Source organism: Rhinolophus sinicus, chromosome 3 (assembly GCF_057876585.1).
Source record: "Rhinolophus sinicus isolate RSI-liver-muscle chromosome 3, RSI-T2T, whole genome shotgun sequence".
NCBI classification, from domain to species: domain Eukaryota; kingdom Metazoa; phylum Chordata; class Mammalia; order Chiroptera; family Rhinolophidae; genus Rhinolophus; species Rhinolophus sinicus.
This window is the reverse complement of record NC_142503.1, coordinates 93,019,528-93,040,351: the sequence shown is the minus strand read 5'-3', so window position 1 is coordinate 93,040,351 and position 20,824 is coordinate 93,019,528. Positions and strand designations below refer to the sequence as shown.

General features: G+C 46.3%; 1 protein-coding gene across 1 annotated transcript in view; it reads right to left on the bottom strand.

Moving 5' to 3' along the window:
- Positions 1 to 562: 562 nt before the first annotated feature.
- FKBP6 (FKBP prolyl isomerase family member 6 (inactive)) overlaps positions 563 to 20,824 on the bottom strand; it is a 32,725-nt gene continuing 12,463 nt past the window's right edge. Inside the window, exons 6-9 of the mRNA XM_088796386.1 lie at positions 20,146 to 20,340; positions 19,918 to 20,027; positions 17,936 to 18,028; positions 563 to 1,020 (exon numbers count right to left, since the gene is read on the bottom strand). Of these exons, the coding sequence (XP_088652512.1) occupies positions 17,938 to 18,028; positions 19,918 to 20,027; positions 20,146 to 20,340 (396 nt within the window). The 3' untranslated portion in view covers positions 563 to 1,020; positions 17,936 to 17,937. The remainder of the gene's footprint in view (positions 1,021 to 17,935; positions 18,029 to 19,917; positions 20,028 to 20,145; positions 20,341 to 20,824) is intronic.

Genomic DNA, 20,824 nt, shown 5'->3' with positions numbered 1-20,824 from the left:
ACAACACCCTTGAAGGCTGGAAGGAAGAACGAGGGAGGCCATGGGGCTGACAAAAGGATCCAAGGGCAGTACGGGGCGTTGCGGGGAAAGACTGCGCCGTTTACCTCCTGAGGGGAACACACAGCTGTGGGGTGGATGGCAGGGGCGGAAGCAGAGCCAGCTGACAGGGGCGCGGGGACCAGCCCAGGAGGAGGGCGTGCAGAACAGCGAGGCACCAAGGCTGCCCTGCCAGGGAGTCAGGCCCCGGCCCAAGAGGTGTCACAGGAAGCCCTGGGCTGTACGATGGCAGGAGGGCTGGCTGCCTCCAAGGTTTCCAATTAACTGTCTCCAAACAGCTCCGCACAGAAGGGGGCCAGTTTCAAGGGAACCCCAATCCCAATGTGCAAGCATTTTATTATTAGGTAAATAGAAAAGAATTGCTCTGGTTACAGAAAACAAACCCAATAACCCTCTTGCTGATCCAATCGGTCTTAATGGCTGTCCCTCCACCCCACCTACTGACTTTACAAGTTGAGTTGAGTTCACACAATTAATTTACACTGGATCTTGCTAGGACAAGGAAGTGTTTTATTTATTTACAACAAAAACATTTGTAACATAATTCTCCCTCTTCAAAACAGAGAACCCTATAAAATACACACAGCCATCTCTATTTGTATTTACCCAGGGACATTAGCAGCCAGAAGGGGGTTGGGACTGGGAGAAAAGCCAAGAACTAATTCCATTAAAAACAACAACAAGAAACTGCCTTAAAAAAATAGCGTTTTTCTACTTGTCAGTAGCTACACTTTCCCCCACTCTGTGTATGAAAATGTGAAACAGAAAACAGCACCTGTGAAAACACATTTCAGCAGCGTCAGAGATGAGGCAATGACCAGGCCTCCGGAATCCCAGCCCCTCTCCCGAGCAGGCCGCTGTGACACAGGCTGCCCCGGGGAGTTCTTTCTTTCCAAAATCCCCCGCCACACACACAAGTAATGCAGCAGTCTTACTTCTCTTGCTTGTAGTTACGTGAAGTATCTAGGAATCAAACACAGAAGTTAGAAACACAGCAGGACTCAGGCATCCAAAGCAAAGGCACTGCCTGTGGTCACAGCCATGTAGGGGCCAAAGCCAGTCCTGGGTCTGTGGTGACAACACTAGACGGCAATTGGGGGACAGATGCCCCCCACTGCATGGCTTCTGGGAAATGGTTACCAATTAATATGGTGGCTTTGAAACTTCCATTCAAGAACACAGGACACAGTCGCAAAAAGTCAGAACAAAGGACCCTAAAATCATCCAGTTCATGTTCTTCATTTTTCAGATGACGCCTTGAAATAAGTGACTAATTTCTGAATGCAGATACAGCTTTATTCATTAGTTTCTCTCAACTGTTTCACAAGGAGTGACTTCCTTAACCGCTTAAATATGCGAATAACATCTCCAAAGAGCCAAACATGTAAGCAGCAGCTTTTCAGTGGGATCCTGCAAACACCTGTACCAAATACTGGGCAGCACAAGCCATACAGGGTGTTAACCAGACGAGAAGCTGGGGCAGACCTTTCATGGGCGGCTCCACATACAGCTGGCATCTAACCACACAGGTAACAGCCATGCTGATGGCAGAGACAGTGAGGTCGTTTAACTAGAATCAGAAGACCTGGGTTGACTCCTCGGCCCCACTGTTTCCTGTTCTGTGACGCTGGGCAAGTCACACATCCTTTATGCTCTCACCTGTAAATTGTGCATGACAGTATGTCCTTCACGGAGCTGTTACAAGGCCACTGTGGCAGTTCTCTGAAGGAGGGGACGTAACGAAAGCTATTCTGACAACAGATTGATCGTTCTGCAGTCATCCTTTGCCCACCACCCCTCCTTCCCAATCCCCTTGGAGCCCAACCTGGCCCTTGGCCCATGTAAAATGCTGCTGCACAGGGTGTCTTCAGGAGGTGTCTTCCCAGCACTGGTGCACTGGTGTGACCAGCTGCCTGGGCCGCTGGGGGGCAGGGGGTGGGGTCTCAGTAAGACGACCCCATTCATTCCCTTCTTGCAGAATTGCAGTTTCTGAGATGAGGAGAGAAACTTGCCCTGTGACACTCCCCCCACCCCTGCCCACCTCTGGGCAGCAGCAGCCAGTGGCCGCAGTGCAGGGCAGAAGGGGGGGGGTCAATGCTTCCTCCTCCAGTTGTCTGTCCATTGTGCTTCTCTTTTAAATCTAGTGTGAGGAGTGCTTTTCTTGGGCCTGTAACTACTATGGCACCCTGCTCAGTAAGCCTTTGTTGGCTGGCCTTTAGAACAAATTTTAGAAAAATATGGTACCAGGGAAAATCAACTTACAAATCTCATAGTCACCACTCCTGGGGAACTCTTTTTAGTGGGATAAAAAGATGAATAAACAACAACAAGTGCTATGAAGAAAATAAGTAGGCTATGGGGACGCAGAATGACATAGGTTTCTACTTCACATCAAGTGGGAAGATCTCTCTGAGGAGGAGACATGTAAGTAGATGGAGCTCGGAATAATCCAGAGAAGGGCGTCCCAGGCTGCAGGAATACTGACGCAAAGGCCACGGGCCAGGAACACGATGGGAGTGTGTGAGAAACATCCCAGAAATCACTGCGGCTGAGGTGGGGTGAGCACCGGGAAGAAAGTAAGAAATGACACTGGGCTGGGAGGACAGCAAAGGGCTGAGTCACGCAGGGCCCGAGGCATCACGAAGGGCTTCAGGTTTTGCTCAGAGGGCAATGGAAGCCACTGGAGGCTCTGAGCAGAGAAGTGACTTAAGAAAACCCAGATTATTCTGGCTGCTTTGTGAAGAGAGATTGCAAGGGCCTAAGAATAGCGGCAGGGAGAATAGCCCCTTAACCTGGGCAGGCCTGCAGACTGCTCTGCCTAATACACAAGTCGTGATGCCACGCCCGTTTCTGGGCCAGGATTTCAGAGACTGGCACCTCACTTCCCATTATTCCTCTACAAACCCACATAAGGCCCACTATTCTAAGACCTTCACACTGGAGAGGCCATCTGTGGGCTCCCGTGGATAGTCCAGCACACGCCTGACGACGAGGGCCACCCCGCCACTGCAGTGGGAAGCTTCTGCGGTACTCTGTGGGGCATCCAGAAGAGGAGGGGGTGAGGGCATGACCACACAGGATGCACACGGGCAGAAGCATCAGAAGCCCTCCTGTCCAAGCCCACGCAAGGTCGTGGAGGACGATGTGCTGGCAGTAATCTCGTGATGCAATCTGGGGCAGTCACACGGAGACATGTCCAGCATTGGGGTCAAAACCAATTTGACGTTCCCTCTGATCACCTGTGACTGCTGCCCATCTTGGGTTCCAGCAGGACCTGCCGTGTTCAGGCCCAGAACCTCCTGGTGAACGAGACAGAGCTCAAGCCACAGAGTCAGCCATGGGGGAGACAGACGCATCAGAACGCTGATGCGAGTAACTCAATAATGCTACTGCGAATGGGGTTCAATTATTCCTACTCAGGCCAACTTTGTGTTACCCTCTCATGCAAGAGTCATTCTACCATGAAAGAATGAATTAATTTACCCTGTATAGATTTTAACCCTTTGTTCAGAATATATGTTATTTGAAGTCAGTAAACAGGTTTTCGTACAACTGTTTAGCCATTTGAGTAAAAATAAAGTTAGATCCCTACTTCAAATGAAAGATGTAAATAAACTGCTAATAGCTTAACAATCTAAACACAAAGAATAAAACTATAAAAGCACTAGGAGGATACAAGACATTACTTGTCAGTGAAGAAGGAGAAATGCAAATAGACAAATGAGAAGATGCTTAAATTCACTAGTAAGCAAGGAAATACAAATTAAAGCATCAAAAGGTAGAGTGAGTCCCCTCTTACAGGCCATCTCACTTCCGGAACTCCATTCAACAGAAACAGAAGTGCCGCTACGTGAGGGACTTGCACCTGGTAAAGCTGCCTGCCGCTGCCCCCAGCTGGCAGCCCCTTGCTAGCTGGTAGTTCACACTCAGGTTCCCTCTGCCCCTCTTCACGGAGCTCTTGGGCTCGCTCTCCTTTGCTTTTCTCCCAAGTACAAAGTCCCCTCAAACTCTTCCCTCTGAAGCATCAAGCAGCGTATAAAGAACAAATTTAGTAACCTTTTGCCTCAAATGCTCCTACTCAGTTTAAAGGTCTTTCATTACAAAATGCGCCATTAAGGGACGGAACTGCTCGTTTGTGTAAGAGGAACTGTGCTGCTCTCCCAAAGCAACCAGTTAAAGACGCACACTATTTCTATTCCTGCCACATCAAAGATTCAATATTATAAACCCTAATAATAGGTCAAAGGGTGAAAAAAAGCTTATCTTTGTGACAGGAAGGCACTGGGTAACAATCGTTCTTGATAAAAGCCTTTAATACGAAAACACTTCCTTAACACGATAAAAAGAATGTATTTCAACCCAAAGTCATGTTAGGCATCACGCTTAACAGTGTAACAGCGGCAGGTCCATCACAGCCTAGGAAGGTGTAGGTGCTCAGTCATCACCACACTGCTCTGGAAGCACGCGCCCACACGATTAGATGGGCTCTGAATAAAATAAGAGATGTAAATGGTGGAAAGAAGATAAATTTGCCATTACTTGCATATGATGCTCGTATGTCTAGAATATCCAGGGGACCAACTGACATAACTAAAGTAACTTCACTGACATAACTATCAAAAAACTAAAAAATTCAAAAAGGTGTTTGGTTCCAGAGAAACAGAAAGGACCCCTAACTCTGTAAGCATGGGAAAAGATGATGGATCAGGGACAGGCTAATTCTAATAATGAGATTCCATTTCATATGCACCAAACTGACTAAGATTAAAAAGTCTAACAGCACAAAAACGGCAGAGCATGGAATGACATCTCTGACACTACCAAAGGGAACGCAAATTGGTACAGCCACTTGGGAGATCAATGTAGCAATACCTAGTTCAGCTGAAGATATACATTATCACCACCCAGTGATACCACATTTAAATAAAATCACAGAAAACTCAGGTGTGGTGATAATAAGTATATTACCTCCTACCTATTAATCACTGTTAAGAATACATATTATGGAATGCTACTCGATCATTTTTTAAAAAATGAGACAGTTCTTTGTGTACTGACTTAGGAAATACCCCAAATGCATTAAAAAACACATTATAGTACAAAATATATAATTTTATTTATGGGGAAGACTACATATACACCCACATTCTCAAATATTCTCTCTCTCTCTCTCTCTCTCTCTGTCACACACACACACACACACACCCTTCAGGACAAACTCATGAAACATTAACAGTGGTTACCTCTGGAGAGTGGGCTTGGGGACTGGGAGCATTTACTTTTACCTTTCTTGTTTAAACTACAAGCATGTAGTATTTTAATTTTAAAAATTTTACATGTAACAACTTTATAGTTTAAATTTAAATACTGACAAAAAATGTAGGAAGGGATAGAGGACACAGAGCAGCAGAATGCTGATAATTGTCACAGACGGGTGACAGGTACAAGGGCAGATGTCATGTTATTCTTTCTACCTCTGAATAGGTTTGAAAAGGTCCATATTAAAAAGTTTAATAATAACTAAGTGAAAAAAGAAAAACTGTTTCAGTGTAGTCTGTGTCCCCTAAAATGACTTTAGAAATAAGCCCTGTAATCAGTATTCACTCAGTGTGAACCTGTTCCCGGGAAGGCAGATGGGCAGAGATAACCTCCAAGATCAGACAGCGGGGATTTGATGAGGTTCACTTAGCTGAATTTTCAAATTGAAACCAATAAAAAGTAACACATTAGCATAAGTGAACATGTGTCACAATAGAAAAGTTTACACTTCATTTTGAAAATTCAGGACTCAAAGCACAGTGGAGTATAAAGTCAGAAAAAAAGCTGACATGAATCTATGGCTCAAGGAAAGATGAGCCCGGAGACCTCCAAAGACAAAAGCAGTCAGACTTCGGCAGGGAACACAGACAAAGGTCCAACAGGGCAGACGCCAGCTGAATATATTAATACTAAACAAGCTGCTTCCAATGAGAGCAAAGCACAGGCCTGGGGAAGAGGCACCGTCAATGTGAAATAGAAACTCCAGTAATGATATGATCGGTGTCCACAATAATGAGCAGTAATCAAAGAAGAGTGTGAAGTGTAACGGAGAAGACACGGGAGTGATGTAATCCTGGAACCGTGAGCCGGAGGCAGCAGAGCCCAGGATGTTTATGTGGGAAATCCGAGGACCAGGGACCGAGAATCAGGGCAGGGCAAGCGCGTTCCCACGGCTTCGGCTTCGTGTGCCAGCCCTGCCCCTTCCCGTCCTCAGCCCCATCGTACAGCACTTTCTTCCAGCCCCATGACAATGAGCCCGAGTGCACTGTCAGGCCGGAAGGCATCTGTAAGAAACCTCTGGAACAGTGGGTCTTGCCTTAACCGTTTACGGGTCACATGGCCCTTTGAAAAAATGGACGAAAGCTATGGTCCCTCTTCCAAATCCCAGAAAATGTATAAACGTCGTACATAAAGACAAAGACTCTAGACCCTCCCTGAAGCACTTAATGTGTTCCCTTTCTCAAAACACATTAGTCAGTCAATCGGAAGAACCTAGTCTGGGTATCTCACATAATTCCAACTGAGAGAGAATTCTCGAAGGAACCCTCGCCCATCTGTGCTCTGTGATGGGGTGTCCTGGCACCCCACAGCCAGCTGCGTCCTCTGGCCTGTCTGGACTCCCTCCTGTCCCTCCCGCTCCTGCTACCTGCCAGGTCACTGTTCCAAGCCAACTCTCCCTGCTGAGCCTCTCCCCATGGGCCTGGTTTTCTGCTGCCTGCCTCACACCGACAGGCCCCTGCAAGCTGCCCCCACTGGCTACACCCCTCTGCCTCCTCTCACTACTGGCACGAGTCCAGCACCACGTGGTGGCATTCCCCACCTGCTGGGAACACACATCACTCTCTCTAATGGTTCCCAGAAACCACCCCCCTTTCTATGCTGAAACTGACCCAGAGTTCCCCAGGCCTCTAACCCACTGGGGCGGGCGTGGGGCAGAATTCACAACACAGCCCTGTTGCACTTCCTCTGATGACAACTGTTGGCTTACGATTGTCAGGTGCCACAGTGCCACCTGTAGGATAAGGGTATGTTCAAGAGGGGTCAAAAGTGCGACCCCGCCGGCCACCCTCACTTGCAAGCGAAGTCCACCTCGCTTAACATATGCTTCCAGCTACACCAGCAATGCCTCCTCTTCCCATGACGACGTCTTGACACAGGAGCCTACATGACTGTGCTCCACGGACCAGCCGGTCCATGTCACTTGGGAGTTTGTTAGAAATACAAATTCTCAGGCTCCCTGACCCGACCTGCTGAATCAGAATCTCTGGGGAAAACTCCTCGAAGATGTGTCCTAACGAGGCCTGCAGGAGATTTGGACCATGCCAAGCTTCCGGCAGCACCGGCTTATCTCCCCTTTCTCACTTCCTGCTCACTACTCACGCGGGCAGTCTCGTCTGCCCCCATCACTCCACTGTTGCCACAGGTCCCCAGGAGCTACCTGCACATCAGCAAATGCAGCCAATAGCATTCAGTCCTTATCTTTCAAGTCCTTTGTGCTGTGGGATTCCACACTGCTGGTTACTCTTTGAAATTCGACCTTCTAGAGGTTCCTTACCTTTGCTGGTGTCAGAGACCCCACCTGGGAAGCTGATGGCAGCCATGGAATCTGCATATATACGCAACCACTCAGGGGTTCATGGGTCCCTGAAATCCACCATGGACTCTGTCATGCGGGTCTCTGGTCCCGCTCCCCACACAAGAATGCAGGACATGGTGAGGCCAAAAAGGAACACCCACGGAGCCATAGGGGAGTCACACCACTATATTCTCGCTGGCGGCTGGGTTGGAGACACAGGAAGCAGGAGCCACACTGTCCACAACCCGCCGTCTACTTCTCTCTGCCAACCAACCCACCAACCTACCTTGTCAGCGTAGCTAATGGCTAACCGGTAACAGCTGATGGTCATCTAATAACCGAGCCAGCACCTTTCCACGTGAGGCCGAGAGCCTGGAAACTGCTCTCTGGGACTCTGTCCCCACAGACTCCCAATGAAACTTCCTGTTCTGCTTTTCTGTTTTTCATGGTGGCTCCTTCTCCTAGTTCTTGACCTCTTTCTTCTGTTCCACACTGGTGTTCCCAGGGCCCAACCTTGGCCCCCTGTCTTCCTCTTTCTATACCTCCGCCTGGGTGACTTCGTTCTCATTCCGGGATGTTCCTGCCCTGCGTATACTCATGGCTGCCACACGCTCTCCAGACAGGCCTCTTCCCTGACCCTCAGACTTCCACCCAACCATCTACTACGTAGCCACCTCAAATTCCTCAAACCCCAAACTAAAAATGCCTCCCAAACCTCCTTCAGTTGGAAATACCTCCATGGACCCAGCTATCAAAGCTGGAAATCTGGGGATCGTTCTTGCTTCTTTCCCCATCTGAGCACTGAAACGTGTGATTCTGCCACCTGAACAGTCCCAAGCGTTTCCCCTCCTCTCCACTCACCCAAACCTGCGTCCAGGGCCTCATCTACTGGCTGGGATGTGCACTGGCGCCCGTCCCTTTCCCTTGTACCTAGTAGTTCTCTAGCCACCGGAGGGATTCCTGTAAGAGGAACTTTCCAAGTGTTCCTGTTATGATGCTCTTATTTGAGATAGAAAAAATTCAGTGGAGATCATTTAGGATGTATGGTTCTGAGTTCTCTTTAATTAAAGAGATTTTAGTTCCCATAAATGTTGATATATAAGAGGGTATGACAGACCAGGATAATGCCCCCCCAGATGTCCATATTTTAATTCCTGGAACTTGCGACCACGTTACCATACGTGGCAAAAGGGACTTTGTGATGAAGGATCTTGAGCTGGGAGGTAATCCTGGATTATTCAGGTGGCCCAATGCACTCAGAGGGATCCTTAGAAGAGGGCGGCAGGAGGGTCAGAGAAGGAAACATGATGACACAAGCAGAGGGAGGGACAGAGAGATACTGGGGCAGGAGTGTTGGGGGAGATTTGAAGATGCCATCCACTGACTTTGAAAATGGAGGAAGGGGCCACCAGCCAAGGAATGCAAGCGGCCTCTCCGGGCCATTTACTACAGCAGCAACCGGAAACTCGTACAGAGGGTTGTTAATACTCAAGGTTATCAAGTCAGCTCACCGAAAACCCCAAATATACATACACGTACACATATATATATGTGTATGTGTACATGGACACGCATATGTACATCAAGCCCTACACCATATCGGGATGCACACAGCGCCACAAAGGCCTGCATCTGTCTCACCGCCTTTCTGTGCAGACTGTGAAAACGACTGCTGTGGGTGCTGTCACAGTAATAGGGCGTCCCTGTGGACATACACGTCTCTGTGCTACAGATGTTTGCTCACAGCTCTTCGCTCCCTTTGTTTAACAGAGTTGAAAACACTTCTCTGGGTTCTTGAAACTCTTAGGCTTATCCCAGTTCATTTCAGCTTCACCCTGGGCCTGTGACTTCTCTAGCCAAAAAACCAGGCTAAGACTTTCTCTTCTCCCTCATGTGTCCCAAGGTGCTAAGACACTCACTTGATGTCATTAGTTATTGCTTGTATTCACTTCCTTCCCCATTTGCCTGCTCCTTATTTACCTAAATAGGTGCCTGCGATTATATATGCCTGTCGGCAGGGCTTACGCACCTAGTTACAAACCTAGTTACGAACCCAAGAAACTAAAAACAGACGAAGCCAACATCTGATGGAACTTAAGGAAGTGCACAGAGACCTTAAAGATCTGATCACTTCGTCCTACAGATGATGAAACAGGAGCCCAGGGGGGTTACATGACTTAGATAAAGTCACAGCGTGAGATCTGAGGCAGGGAAGCAAATTTCCCGTCTTCCAACCCTGTCATGAATGGTGAAGGCACTTCAACAGTCACTGATTTTGAAGATTAGCAAAAGGAACCTAGTTATCTCTTGAAATTTAATTAAATAACCCTCATTGCTATCTCACCACAAAGAACAGAGAATCCACTAAAGTAAACCTTAGTCGGGAGCAGGTTTGGGGTTCATTATGGCTGTCTACCAAGTGAGGGTGCAGACAGAGGTGAAGGGGTCAAAGAAACTCTACCAGGGGAAATGCTTTCCCAGGAAGGAGTATAATGACAAAGTGCCAACCTAAGTGCAGTTATTTATAGGCACACAACAAAGGGACGACTTCAGTGACACCTCCTGAGCTGGGAGGACAGGCATTTCACAGATGTCCAGAAGATCAAGAGACTGTGTCTAACAGTTTGCCTGGAAAATTCTCATCTGACAACAAGAGAATGCCTGCCTGGCCCCATTATCCTGGAGAAAATACAACTCTATTTTGAGAAGAAAAAAAAACAGTGAAGATACAGGGAAAGAAAATCAGAAAATTAACAATATATAAAATTACAAAAATACAATTAAGTTGTTTGTTCAGAACTTTGATGAGTCTATGGAGGCACAACATACCTTTATAGACTCAATAGAGTTAAGAGTTTCTCCTTTATCTCTTTGGGAAGAAGGGGATCAAACAGATTCCCCGTCCAGATCCAGTCACATATTGTGAGAGACGATCTGCTCCCCTAGGGTTTCCTGGCAACTGACCAGGTGGGCCTGGATATAGGAAGGCTGTTTTGGAACAAGGGAACCCCTGAGCCCAGAGGATCGCTCCAGCCTCAGCTCTGTCACCAAGCTCTGGGGGGCCTGCTGCTTCAGTGCTCACGTTGGGCCAATGTCCTTGAACCAGGACTGAACCCCCAGGATCTCAGCTATAGGAGTGTACTTTCCACAGCCTGGCCTTTATTTTCACCTGGGCCTCCTGGGAGCTGCTCTGACTTCCCAGGAAACATTTTTTAAAACTCTGTTAAGATCCTCTTTCCCTGAGGCTGGCCAAGCAATACGGCTCGATCTCCTTAATTCTACAGCCCCAAAGCTTCAGCTTCTCTTACGCTGAAAAGCAGGGAAGAGGGAGTAAACTCCTAAACCTCTAAGAGAGGGATAAAAACCCATGGCCACCCGGGTAAAAGTCCAACTGAAGAAAGACGATGAATATATTTAAAGCTTCATCTATCATCTGGGGCTTACATTTCAAACCAAATGAAAATGGTCAGTTGTTTATACATATGCACAAAGACCTCTGCAGTAAAACGCTCTAATTCTCTGAGCTTTATTTCTTCCCCAGTCTATAAAATGGAAATAATTATTTCTCCCGCAAAGGAATATTGGGGAGATTAAATGGGTCTATGGACATTGTGAAGCACTGTAGACATGGAATGATGCCCAGACTCTAGAAAAGCTGTTTGGCGGCCTGTGCCCTGAGCACCCCTGCTCACCCACTACTGACCACCTGCTTACTCCCTTCGAGGTGAAACGTACGCCTGATGTGAATTCCAGAGGCCATACAGAAAACAGGGACACAGGTCACCATACAAATACTCAAAACAACTGGAAGAAAATATTTAAGCTTACATAGTAGACATTTAATTTACCTCCTTCACACAGAAAAAAAAGTGTTCTTACAAATCAACAACAAAAGAAAAATGACGCAAGAGTGAGCAATGCCTAGCAACAGGCAATTTGCATCAAGAATATAGACGGCCAGTAAATTATACAAAACGGTGCTCATCTTCACTAGAAATTGGGGAAATACAGATGGAAATGACACAGCACTTGTATCCACTATTTTAGGGAAAAGTAATCCACCTGAGGAAAATTGGGGAAGCTGTTGTGTGTAAGGGTTGGTACGCAGAGCCAAGGCCCTTTCTGGTATCTAAGGAGCCCAGAGCATTTTGGTGTGTCTCCACCTGCTCAGCCTGGAGAAGAGTGAGGCAAGACGCTCCACCCAGGTATGCAGAGCTCCTCGTCAGCTTCCCTACTGTTTCATTCTTATATGCGAATAGGCAACCAAGAAACACCAACCACTTGTGGAAAGTCTACACACAGAAAAGAGAAAGGCCAAAGCAAACAAGCAGAAAAACAAACGTTTCAGGGAAGGAAAGACAATGTGCAAGAATGGTCCTTATCTTTCAGAGATACATAGGAAAATACTTGTGGATGAAATCATATGATTGGTGGGATTTGCTTCAAATTAATACAGCAGTGCTGGGGTGGGAGAGGACCTGGGGGGGTCACAGATTAAAACATTGGCTTTTATGTTGATGATTGTTAAAGCTAAATATTAAACACATGGGAGAATCATTATACTATCGTTTACTTGTATAAGTTTGAGATTTTTTTTGTTATACAAAGAGGAAAAAAAGAGTGGGATAGTATGAAAAAGGGAAATCTGAAAAGAGCTTGTGGATTCAAACATTTGGTTGCTTAAATGAAAAGTCAATGGAAGACTTGAAAAATGAAGTACACTTCTGGGTGGGGGGAGAAAAAATTTTTAAGAGACATAATGGATACAGAGGATCCCTGCAGAAGGTCCCACAGCCAACCAACAGGAGGTCCGGAACCAGAAGACAGGGAAAGGAGGGGAAAATATTATTAAAGAGATATCACAGAAGATTTTCTTAGCTCTGAAGAACTTGAGCCTCTAAAATTGAGGTGTTTATGTAAAGGACTTGAGCATCTGAGATACCTTGACATGTTACTGTGAAATTTTAGATGAATCAAGATTAGAGAGATGTTAGAAGATTCTGGAAAGAAAAAAAAAGATTTCTCAGAAGTGACCATTCCAGAAATAGTCTGTCCTAAGACTTTTATGTAGAGTTGGAGCTGATGATGATAAGTTCCAAGACGGAACAGGAGTCCTGATGGGAGAGACAGTTCTGGCAGCGGAGCAGGGGTGTGTGGGGAGGTGAAAGGTCTCAGCAGGAGACAGTCTGAGGGGCAGCTGTGAGGTGGGAGGTCTAAAGGGAAGGCAAGCTCCGAGTGGCGTGAAGCTCTTCCAAGGGGCCGGGGACAGGTCCTCATAAGCGAGTTTCTCATGGAGGAGGGAGCTTCTAACTGGGGGATAGGTTCTAAGCAGGGAGAAGGTTCTTTAACAGAAGTTAAAATTTGTTTCTTTTGGTGAATCCTTTTGTACTGATTGTTTTTTTCAACTTGATGGCTCTGGGCCCGACTGCCAGGGTTGGAACCCGTGGCTCTATCACTTACTAACTTCGTAACCTTGTCAAATTACTTAGCTTTTTCATGTCTAATTCATCACCTGTAAAACGGATAATACCTACATTACAGAGATGTTATATTAAAAACAAGCCACATAAAACATGTAAAAGAATGCCTGGCATGTAAAATATGTTTAATAAATATTTTGATCAAATTCAATAAAAATACATTAAGAATAAAACAAAATAAATGGTGAGCAATGCTATCAAAACAATCTAAAAGAAAATATGACAAACCAAAAGCAAAGAAATGACAACTTGGCCTGGGTAAGATGGCCATGCGGGTGAGTGCCCGCTGTCCAGCACGCCTACCAGTTAACCCTGGGTTACCTGAGTACCCAAGTTCTGCCTGCTTTGCCAGGAAGATTTCCCTGTCACTCCTAGCGCACAGCGGTCATCCCTGAACACCTCCTAACTCTGCATACCCCCCACTCCGAGCCTCTGCTTTACACTGGCACATGGCTCACACATACCACTTACAGTGTCTCTGCCCCACTGCCCACACACAGGTCACCGTGTGGACCCTGTGGCATTGTGGTAGCCGTCTTCAGCTAAGTTGCCATTTGCCACTAGAATTCCAGATGGGAGGCCTCATGCTCCGTCTCCTTCCCACTTCTGCTGCTGCTTTTACCTCCAGGCTGTCAACACCTCTCGGACGTCTCCTGCCAGCCTTGGTGCCTCCAATGTGCCCTCCACCATGCCCCTCACCCCTTCTTACATGAGCCTGTCAGATCATCTCAGTTCCAATCACATCTTCCCCTCCTGGATGCTTACAGAGCACAGTCCACGGCCCACACTCCAAAGAGGACTGAAAGGCCAGGACAATACCTGCCCACAGCTGACCTCAGCTCTCAATTCCTTGTCTTCTCTGCTTCTCTCCCCCTCCGTCCTCCCGGCCCCCCGACTCCTCGAGCCCTGTGCCCAGTCTGCCCTTCGAAGCTTCAGAACTGCCTCAGCAAAGGTTTCCTCTGTTCAGCACGTTTCACCCATGGCACTCTGTGACGTGCCTGATTGTCCAGTCCTCGGTCAGGGCGCTGTGCACGGAAGAAGCAGCACGGGACTTCTCACGTGCACGCGGCATCTACCCCAGGGCCTGAAAACCACCAGCCCTCACGCGGTACTTGGGGAAGGGGTGAGTAATGAAGGAGGCTGCCTGTGGCAGTGCAGTGAGTGGGACCTTCCTCCTCCCTCGTGTGTGATGCTATTTTCTCTGGCATCCATGCCTAACATTTGCTGCACTCTGAACCAGCAGGCAACAACATTTTTGCCCTCGAACTGGGTCTCTCCCACTTTCTGTTCTTGTGTGATTTTTCTGATGCCGAGCACAGGACTTCGTGTTCCATCTCTACTGGAAGTGCTGTAAGGATGGAAGCTGCCACCCTTTGCCAGTTTGCAAGTGTCTGATGGTAAAATGTTAGAACTGGAAGGACCAGAAAGGTCATCTAATCTCATGAATCTCTCTCCCACCGCCAAGGGGCTCTCTACGTCTGCTCAGACAGACCCTAACAGCTCCCAAGATGATCCACCCCCTGCGGGATACAGTGGAAAAGCTTGGCCTGGAAGCAGATGCTCCCACGAGGCCATTCTCAAAAAGCAGTCAAAAGTGGCACTTTTCTGTGTGTGCGCTCCACATTGGGAGAACTTAGTGTCACTTATGGTAGGACAGTTATAAATCTTTCATATGAAGCCAAGTTTTGACTTCCTATCGTGTCCACTTACTGGTCCTGCCCGTTGGAAACCACAGAAGGAATTCACCTATTGTATGTCAACAATTTAAACAGTTGCGAACAGCTACAGTGCTCACGTCACATCTTTTTCCAGACACCAAGTCTGGCAAAGTATCAGAGCACAGATACTAGCATGTTAAGACAGGAAGGACACAACTGAAACTCTAACTGAAGATGACAATGAAAGGTGCGGAAAGAGAATTAAGAAAAATGTTAGAACACGATTCCAAGTGTTTTCAACTATGACGGCATCTGTTATAAAAGCTCTTTGGTGCCCGTGGTAAAATTACCACTGCTGTAGATGGAGCTCTGTGAGGTCTTAACCAAGTAGATAGCTAGAAAATGTGCATTTATGAGAATTTAAATGTAGTATATACAAACAGGAGTACGGCCTCCACTGCACTGCAAACCACAGGGGAAGCAGTTTCAAAACAGCTTATCAAACATTAGCTTGGGGCTTGCCATAAACCTTTAGGTCTCCTGATGTACATGAGTCAAACACCGACCTCTCGCTTGACTTTTTAGATTCTCCCCAAGAATACTGCTATCCAGAGCTGAGTGCTTTGCCATGTCCTCTGAAAGTCCAAACTAAGGAAAAAGACAGTGTGGCAGAACTATGGATGTGTCTACTCTTTCCACCGTTGAGCTCCCAGCAGCAGGAGCTGCCAAGAGATTCCTAACTCACCAGACTGGAAAATGACCCACTGCTCTGTCATGGCAAGACCAGAGGTCACAGCTCAGCAGAACAGTGACGGCTGCAACAGCCAAAGACCCTGATGGGCCTCTTTCCCTCTGCCTGCTCATCGTCTCCATCCTCTTGCTTTTGGGAAATAGCAGTCTTCTTACTTCGGATAATCATTACTCCCCCAGTTCTTATTACATGGTGCTAGAAAGGGGTGCCAAGCATGGGACTTCACACACCCCAAACCAGGCCAGAGTCTTGCCTCAGGATTTTTTAACTGGAGCTATGGATGCTACAGGAAGAGGAGGGAGGTGTGGGATAAGGCAGAGCCCTCTCTCAAACAGAAAGCCGTGCCGGTGGGAGCCCGGGCACTCCTATGGTAGGAGAGAACGAAGCTGCAGTGAGCCGGGGACGCTGAGGCCCTGAGAACTGCAGGTACTTGCCTGAGTATTGGTTGTTCAGTCTTCCTTTGATTCGGTGAGCTACCCCAAGTTCCCTTCAGCGAATCCCTTTTTTAGCTGAACCTAGATAAAGATGGGTTTCTGTCACTGGCACTAAAAAGAGTCTTAACAGCCAGTACAAGAGTTAGTCTGGAAGGTACAGTTTCAAAGAGGCTGGTCTAGCACTTTGGCTATTTCACACTGGATCCAACTAACATTTACTGAGTGCCAATCATGTGCCAGGCATGGTTCCAGATACTAGAAAATACAAAGATGCAAAAGACATGGTCTCTGGTCTCAAAAACTTCAGTCTGCTACAGTGAGAGGCTTAGAACACTCATCCCACCAGAAGTAAGTGTCTCACATCTGAGAAGACAAGATGAAGACAGGTCAGGCGTACCTAACATCTGAGGACAAATTTTAAATGGTCCCACTTAGTCAGAGCTAGGTTGTCAAAAGAATCTAAAACCCTGGACATTTTAAGTGACTAACGCAGCACAAGTACCAGAGAAGAAAAGGGGAGCAGGAAGAACACCAAAGACATAAAAGCCAAAATACGTTACAACCACAATAGCAGCAGGAGTATGACAATCAGGGACACTTTAGATCCCAATACAATCATTGCTGGTGATAAGACAAATGTTCAAGATTTAGGATTGCATGGGAAACCATCTAAAATCATCGGGCTCCAACAAGTCTGACAGACTAAGAATGCTGGGAGGGTAACACGACGGAAAGGGAACTTGTTGCCCTGCTGTGTCTTCCAAGATCTGTTTCTAGGATGAACCCTGGGAGAACTGGATATTCATTAAATGGCAGGACATACCAGGTCACAGTCCCAAATTGGCGAAAAGCCACCAGGCCTCCATTTCTACTAGACATCACCAGAAGCCAAACAAAAGCAGTCCTCTGGCTGACGTCTCAGTTCAGAAGACCTGCAAATCCCCCAATGTCCCTGAAAGACCTGCAGGCCAGAATCACAGGGTCAAGGTCAGTGATGAAAGCGACATTTCCTCCTGATGAAACTGACAGGTTGTTTCTGACAGGGCAGAGAGCAGCAGTTTGTAGATCACTTGTGAAAACGTCTGGGATGAATAGGCCTTTTCACTGCCTTCTTCTCTCAAGCTTCTTTTGTAGAGGGATGCAGGTAGCAACAAAGGAGAGATTTATCACCAGGAGCCCGCTGGGCAGCTGTTTTCTTGTTGTCCCTTGTTTAACTTCTCTCAAGAGAGCAGAGTTATCTACCCAGCTAAGCAGGTGTTTAAGGCAGGTGATTCTGTTTCCATTAATTTTCTTAAGTAATAGTAAACCAGAGCAGAGGGTTATCTCACGCCCTCATGGGAAACCTTAACCCTGTGGCTGCTAAAGCACCAGGTGTAAGCTGTGGAGCCATGGCCGCATCTGCTCCCTGCCGGCCCTGACATCTTCAAGTCTCTACTCTAACAGTGAGCAGAACTCAAGAGTCAGAGCCCACCCCAACCCCGCGACACCTGGACTGTGTCTTCTTCCACAATGTGTTAGGTATAAAGTGAGGTCGGAGGCTTTCAGGTTTTCAGGAAAAACCAGATTAGAGAAGCATTACTGTTGATTTCAAAGCTCAGATAAACAATCACATTAATGACTATCACAGTTTCACGTTCCAAGCTACTGTGAGGTAGAGGTTAACATAAAATATGAAAAAAAACCTGTTTTCATTTTCAAGCTTCAGGCTTCCTACACCTCTCCCTTTACCCTCCAGCCCTGGCTGTACTTTCCAACCTTCTCTACGAGAAGCCCCCAGAGTGTGTGTTCTGCACGAGACCTGTGTCAGTAGGACAATAAGGACCTTTTCTATGCCTCCCATCCATCCTCACTGCCCCCTGGTGGGCCACCGAGAACCCCCACACTTTTATATGTACTGGATAAAACCCTAAAGCCTTTCAATGCTTTAGTCCTTTGATTACCTTTAATTTTCTTCTACTGTAAAGCCAGTGTCACAAGGAGCGAACATTCGGTGGCACATTTCTTTCTCTTTATCCGTGTAGTCCTTGTAATAGCTGTAAAGAGAAATACAGTAATTGGTCTGTCTATGTAGGAGGTGACATCTGGTGGCTGGAATTCTCCAACTCAGGCCCAGAAGCACTGACAATTCAGTGGGCTTTTCAACTGATGCAGGAGGGGGTGGGAGCAATGCTGGAGAGGAATGGGAGACGGCGCAGGCCCCCAAAGGCTACAGAGGGAGCCCGTGGACAAAAGGCCATAATCTGGAAAGATGACACCCTTGAAGGCTGGGAGCCACTGTCAGTGAGGCTGAGGGCTGAGTCCTGCCAAGTGACACCTCACACTCAGTGGCCTATAACTCATCTTGAAATTTTTCTCGCTAAAGAATGGTTAGAACCTCAGGGATAATGTAGATGCCTGATCACTGCACTGTACACCTGAAGCTGAAGCTGAACAATAATGAATGTATATATATGTGTGTGTGTGTATGTATATGTATGTACTTACAAGAAGCGGAGTACAGCATTAGGAATAGAGACAGTGGAAATGTAATGGCTGTGTGTGATGTCAGAGGGGTAGTGGATGGGGGGAGGGGGGTTCACACAGTGTGAGGGATATAAACGATAAACGTCTAAGTATTAAAAAAATTTAAATTCAAAATATAGCTACTATATGATCTCGCAATTCCACTTCTTGGTATGTATCCAAAGGAAACAAAAATACTAACTCAAAAAGAGATTTATACTTCCATGTTCACTGCAGGATTATCTACAATAGCCAAAACACAGAAATAACCTGTGTCCATCAATGGATAAATGGATTTTAAAAATGTGACACACACACACACACACACACACAGAGGAATATTATTCAGCCACATAAAAAGTAGAAATCTCTGCCATTTGCAACAACATGGATGGACCTTGAGGGCACTATTCTAAGTGAAATAAGTCAGCTAGAGAAAGACAAATAGCAAATGATTTCACTTATATGTGGAATTGAAAAACAAACAAAAAGTCAAACTCATAAACATAGGGAACAGATTGGTAGTTGTGGGGAGTGGGCAAAATGCGTAAAGACAGTAAAAAGGTACAAAATTCCAATTATAAAATAAATAAGTAAAAAAACTCAAAAACAAAAAAAACCCAGAATGGTTAGAGTCCAAAATTTCTACATATGACCTGACAGGATATTTATAAATATCAGAAAGAAAATTGCAACAGTTGTGTCCAAATATAAGAGGTGCACACGCTTCAGACGTTTCTAATGTCAAGAAAGCTTTAACTAAGCAATTTGGATTACACGTTTAATGTTAACAGGACTAGATAATCTCACCAATACAGAACAAGAACAACAACAACAAAAACACCTAAAAAAAAGAGTGGATATATTATGAGGTGATGGAATTATGGGTGATTTCTATTTATATGTTGATATTTTCAAAGTTTTCTAATGAACATATAACTTCTATAATCAGAAGAAGTTACATTACTGAAAGACTGGTATAGCTGCCACTTGGGTAACAAGAAACTCACCCTAGATGGGCACAAATCAGACCTGAAAGATCAATTTCAGATCAAAGGAGCGTCTGTAAGACACCTTTCTGTAGTCAGTTGAGAACAGTGGTTCTCTGTTGGTGGCAAGGAGGAAAAGTATCCGAAGAAAAAGGCCTTTAAAAAAAATTACACTGGCTCTCCTCTTAGGGGTGCTTACTTGCAGGGGGAGGTGTGAAATAGGGAAGTGGGAAATGATCCAGACAGGTGTAACTTAGAGGTTTGTCCCACTTCACTGCTGGGAGCTGCTTGTTTAGAGTACCAAGCACTTCATAAAACTAGCTCTAAGGGGCGCTGCCTCATAACCCGAGCTGGACAACACCCAGGTGGAGGGACCACAACTGCAGCCTCACGTCTGTCTCTGCTTGCAGGAGTGCAAAGAGAAGTCTCACCTGGCCAGTTTCTTCAGCTCGTTATTGATGTCATGATTGAAGGGCTGTTCCTTCTGGGCTTGGACTAGAAAATCCCGGGCCTTCTGATACTCAGTCATGAGGAGACAGGCCTGGCAAAGGAGACTTTTAAATACTTAGGAAAGACAGAACCTTTTGCAGTGCCCAAGTTGACCACCACTGCTACCTTCTCTGGGGCGGTCATCCCCAGGTCCCTGTCCTCCAACTCACCTGTCCACATCGGAAGAGGGCCTTGGCATTCTTTGGGTCAATGATCAGAGCCTGTTCTCCATAGCGCAGGGCTGTGGTGGGTCGCTCCAGCTTCAGGTACACAAAGGACAGGTTAAGGAGAACAAGAAGGCTGGCGGCCTCCACCAGGTGCTGCTCTCCAGGAGGTGCTGACCGCCGGCGCAGAAGCAGCAAGGCCTGTGGACAAGGAGGATGGGTGGTCAAGAGGAGTGACACAACCTTATGTGCAGAAAACCCTAAGAACCCACACAAAAAAAGAAACTATTAGAGATAAAACATTAGTTCAGCAAAGCTACAAGACACAAGATCAACATATGAGTTAGTTATATTTCTATACTCTAGCAATAAATAATCCAAAATTGAAATTAAGACAACTCCACTTATAACGTCATCAAAAAGAATAAAATAAGTAGCAATAAATTTAAAGCGCAAGACTTGTGCACTGAAAATTACAAAACACTGTTGGAAGAAATTAAAGACCTAAATAAATGGAAAGACATCTCCTGTTCATGGATCAGAAGGCTTAATATTGTTAAGATGGCAATATTCCCCAAATTAATCTACAGATTCAATGCAAACGTACCAAAATTTCAACACCCCTTTTTGCAGAAATGGTCAAGCTGATCGGAAAATTCAAGAAACCCTGAATAGTGAAAACAAC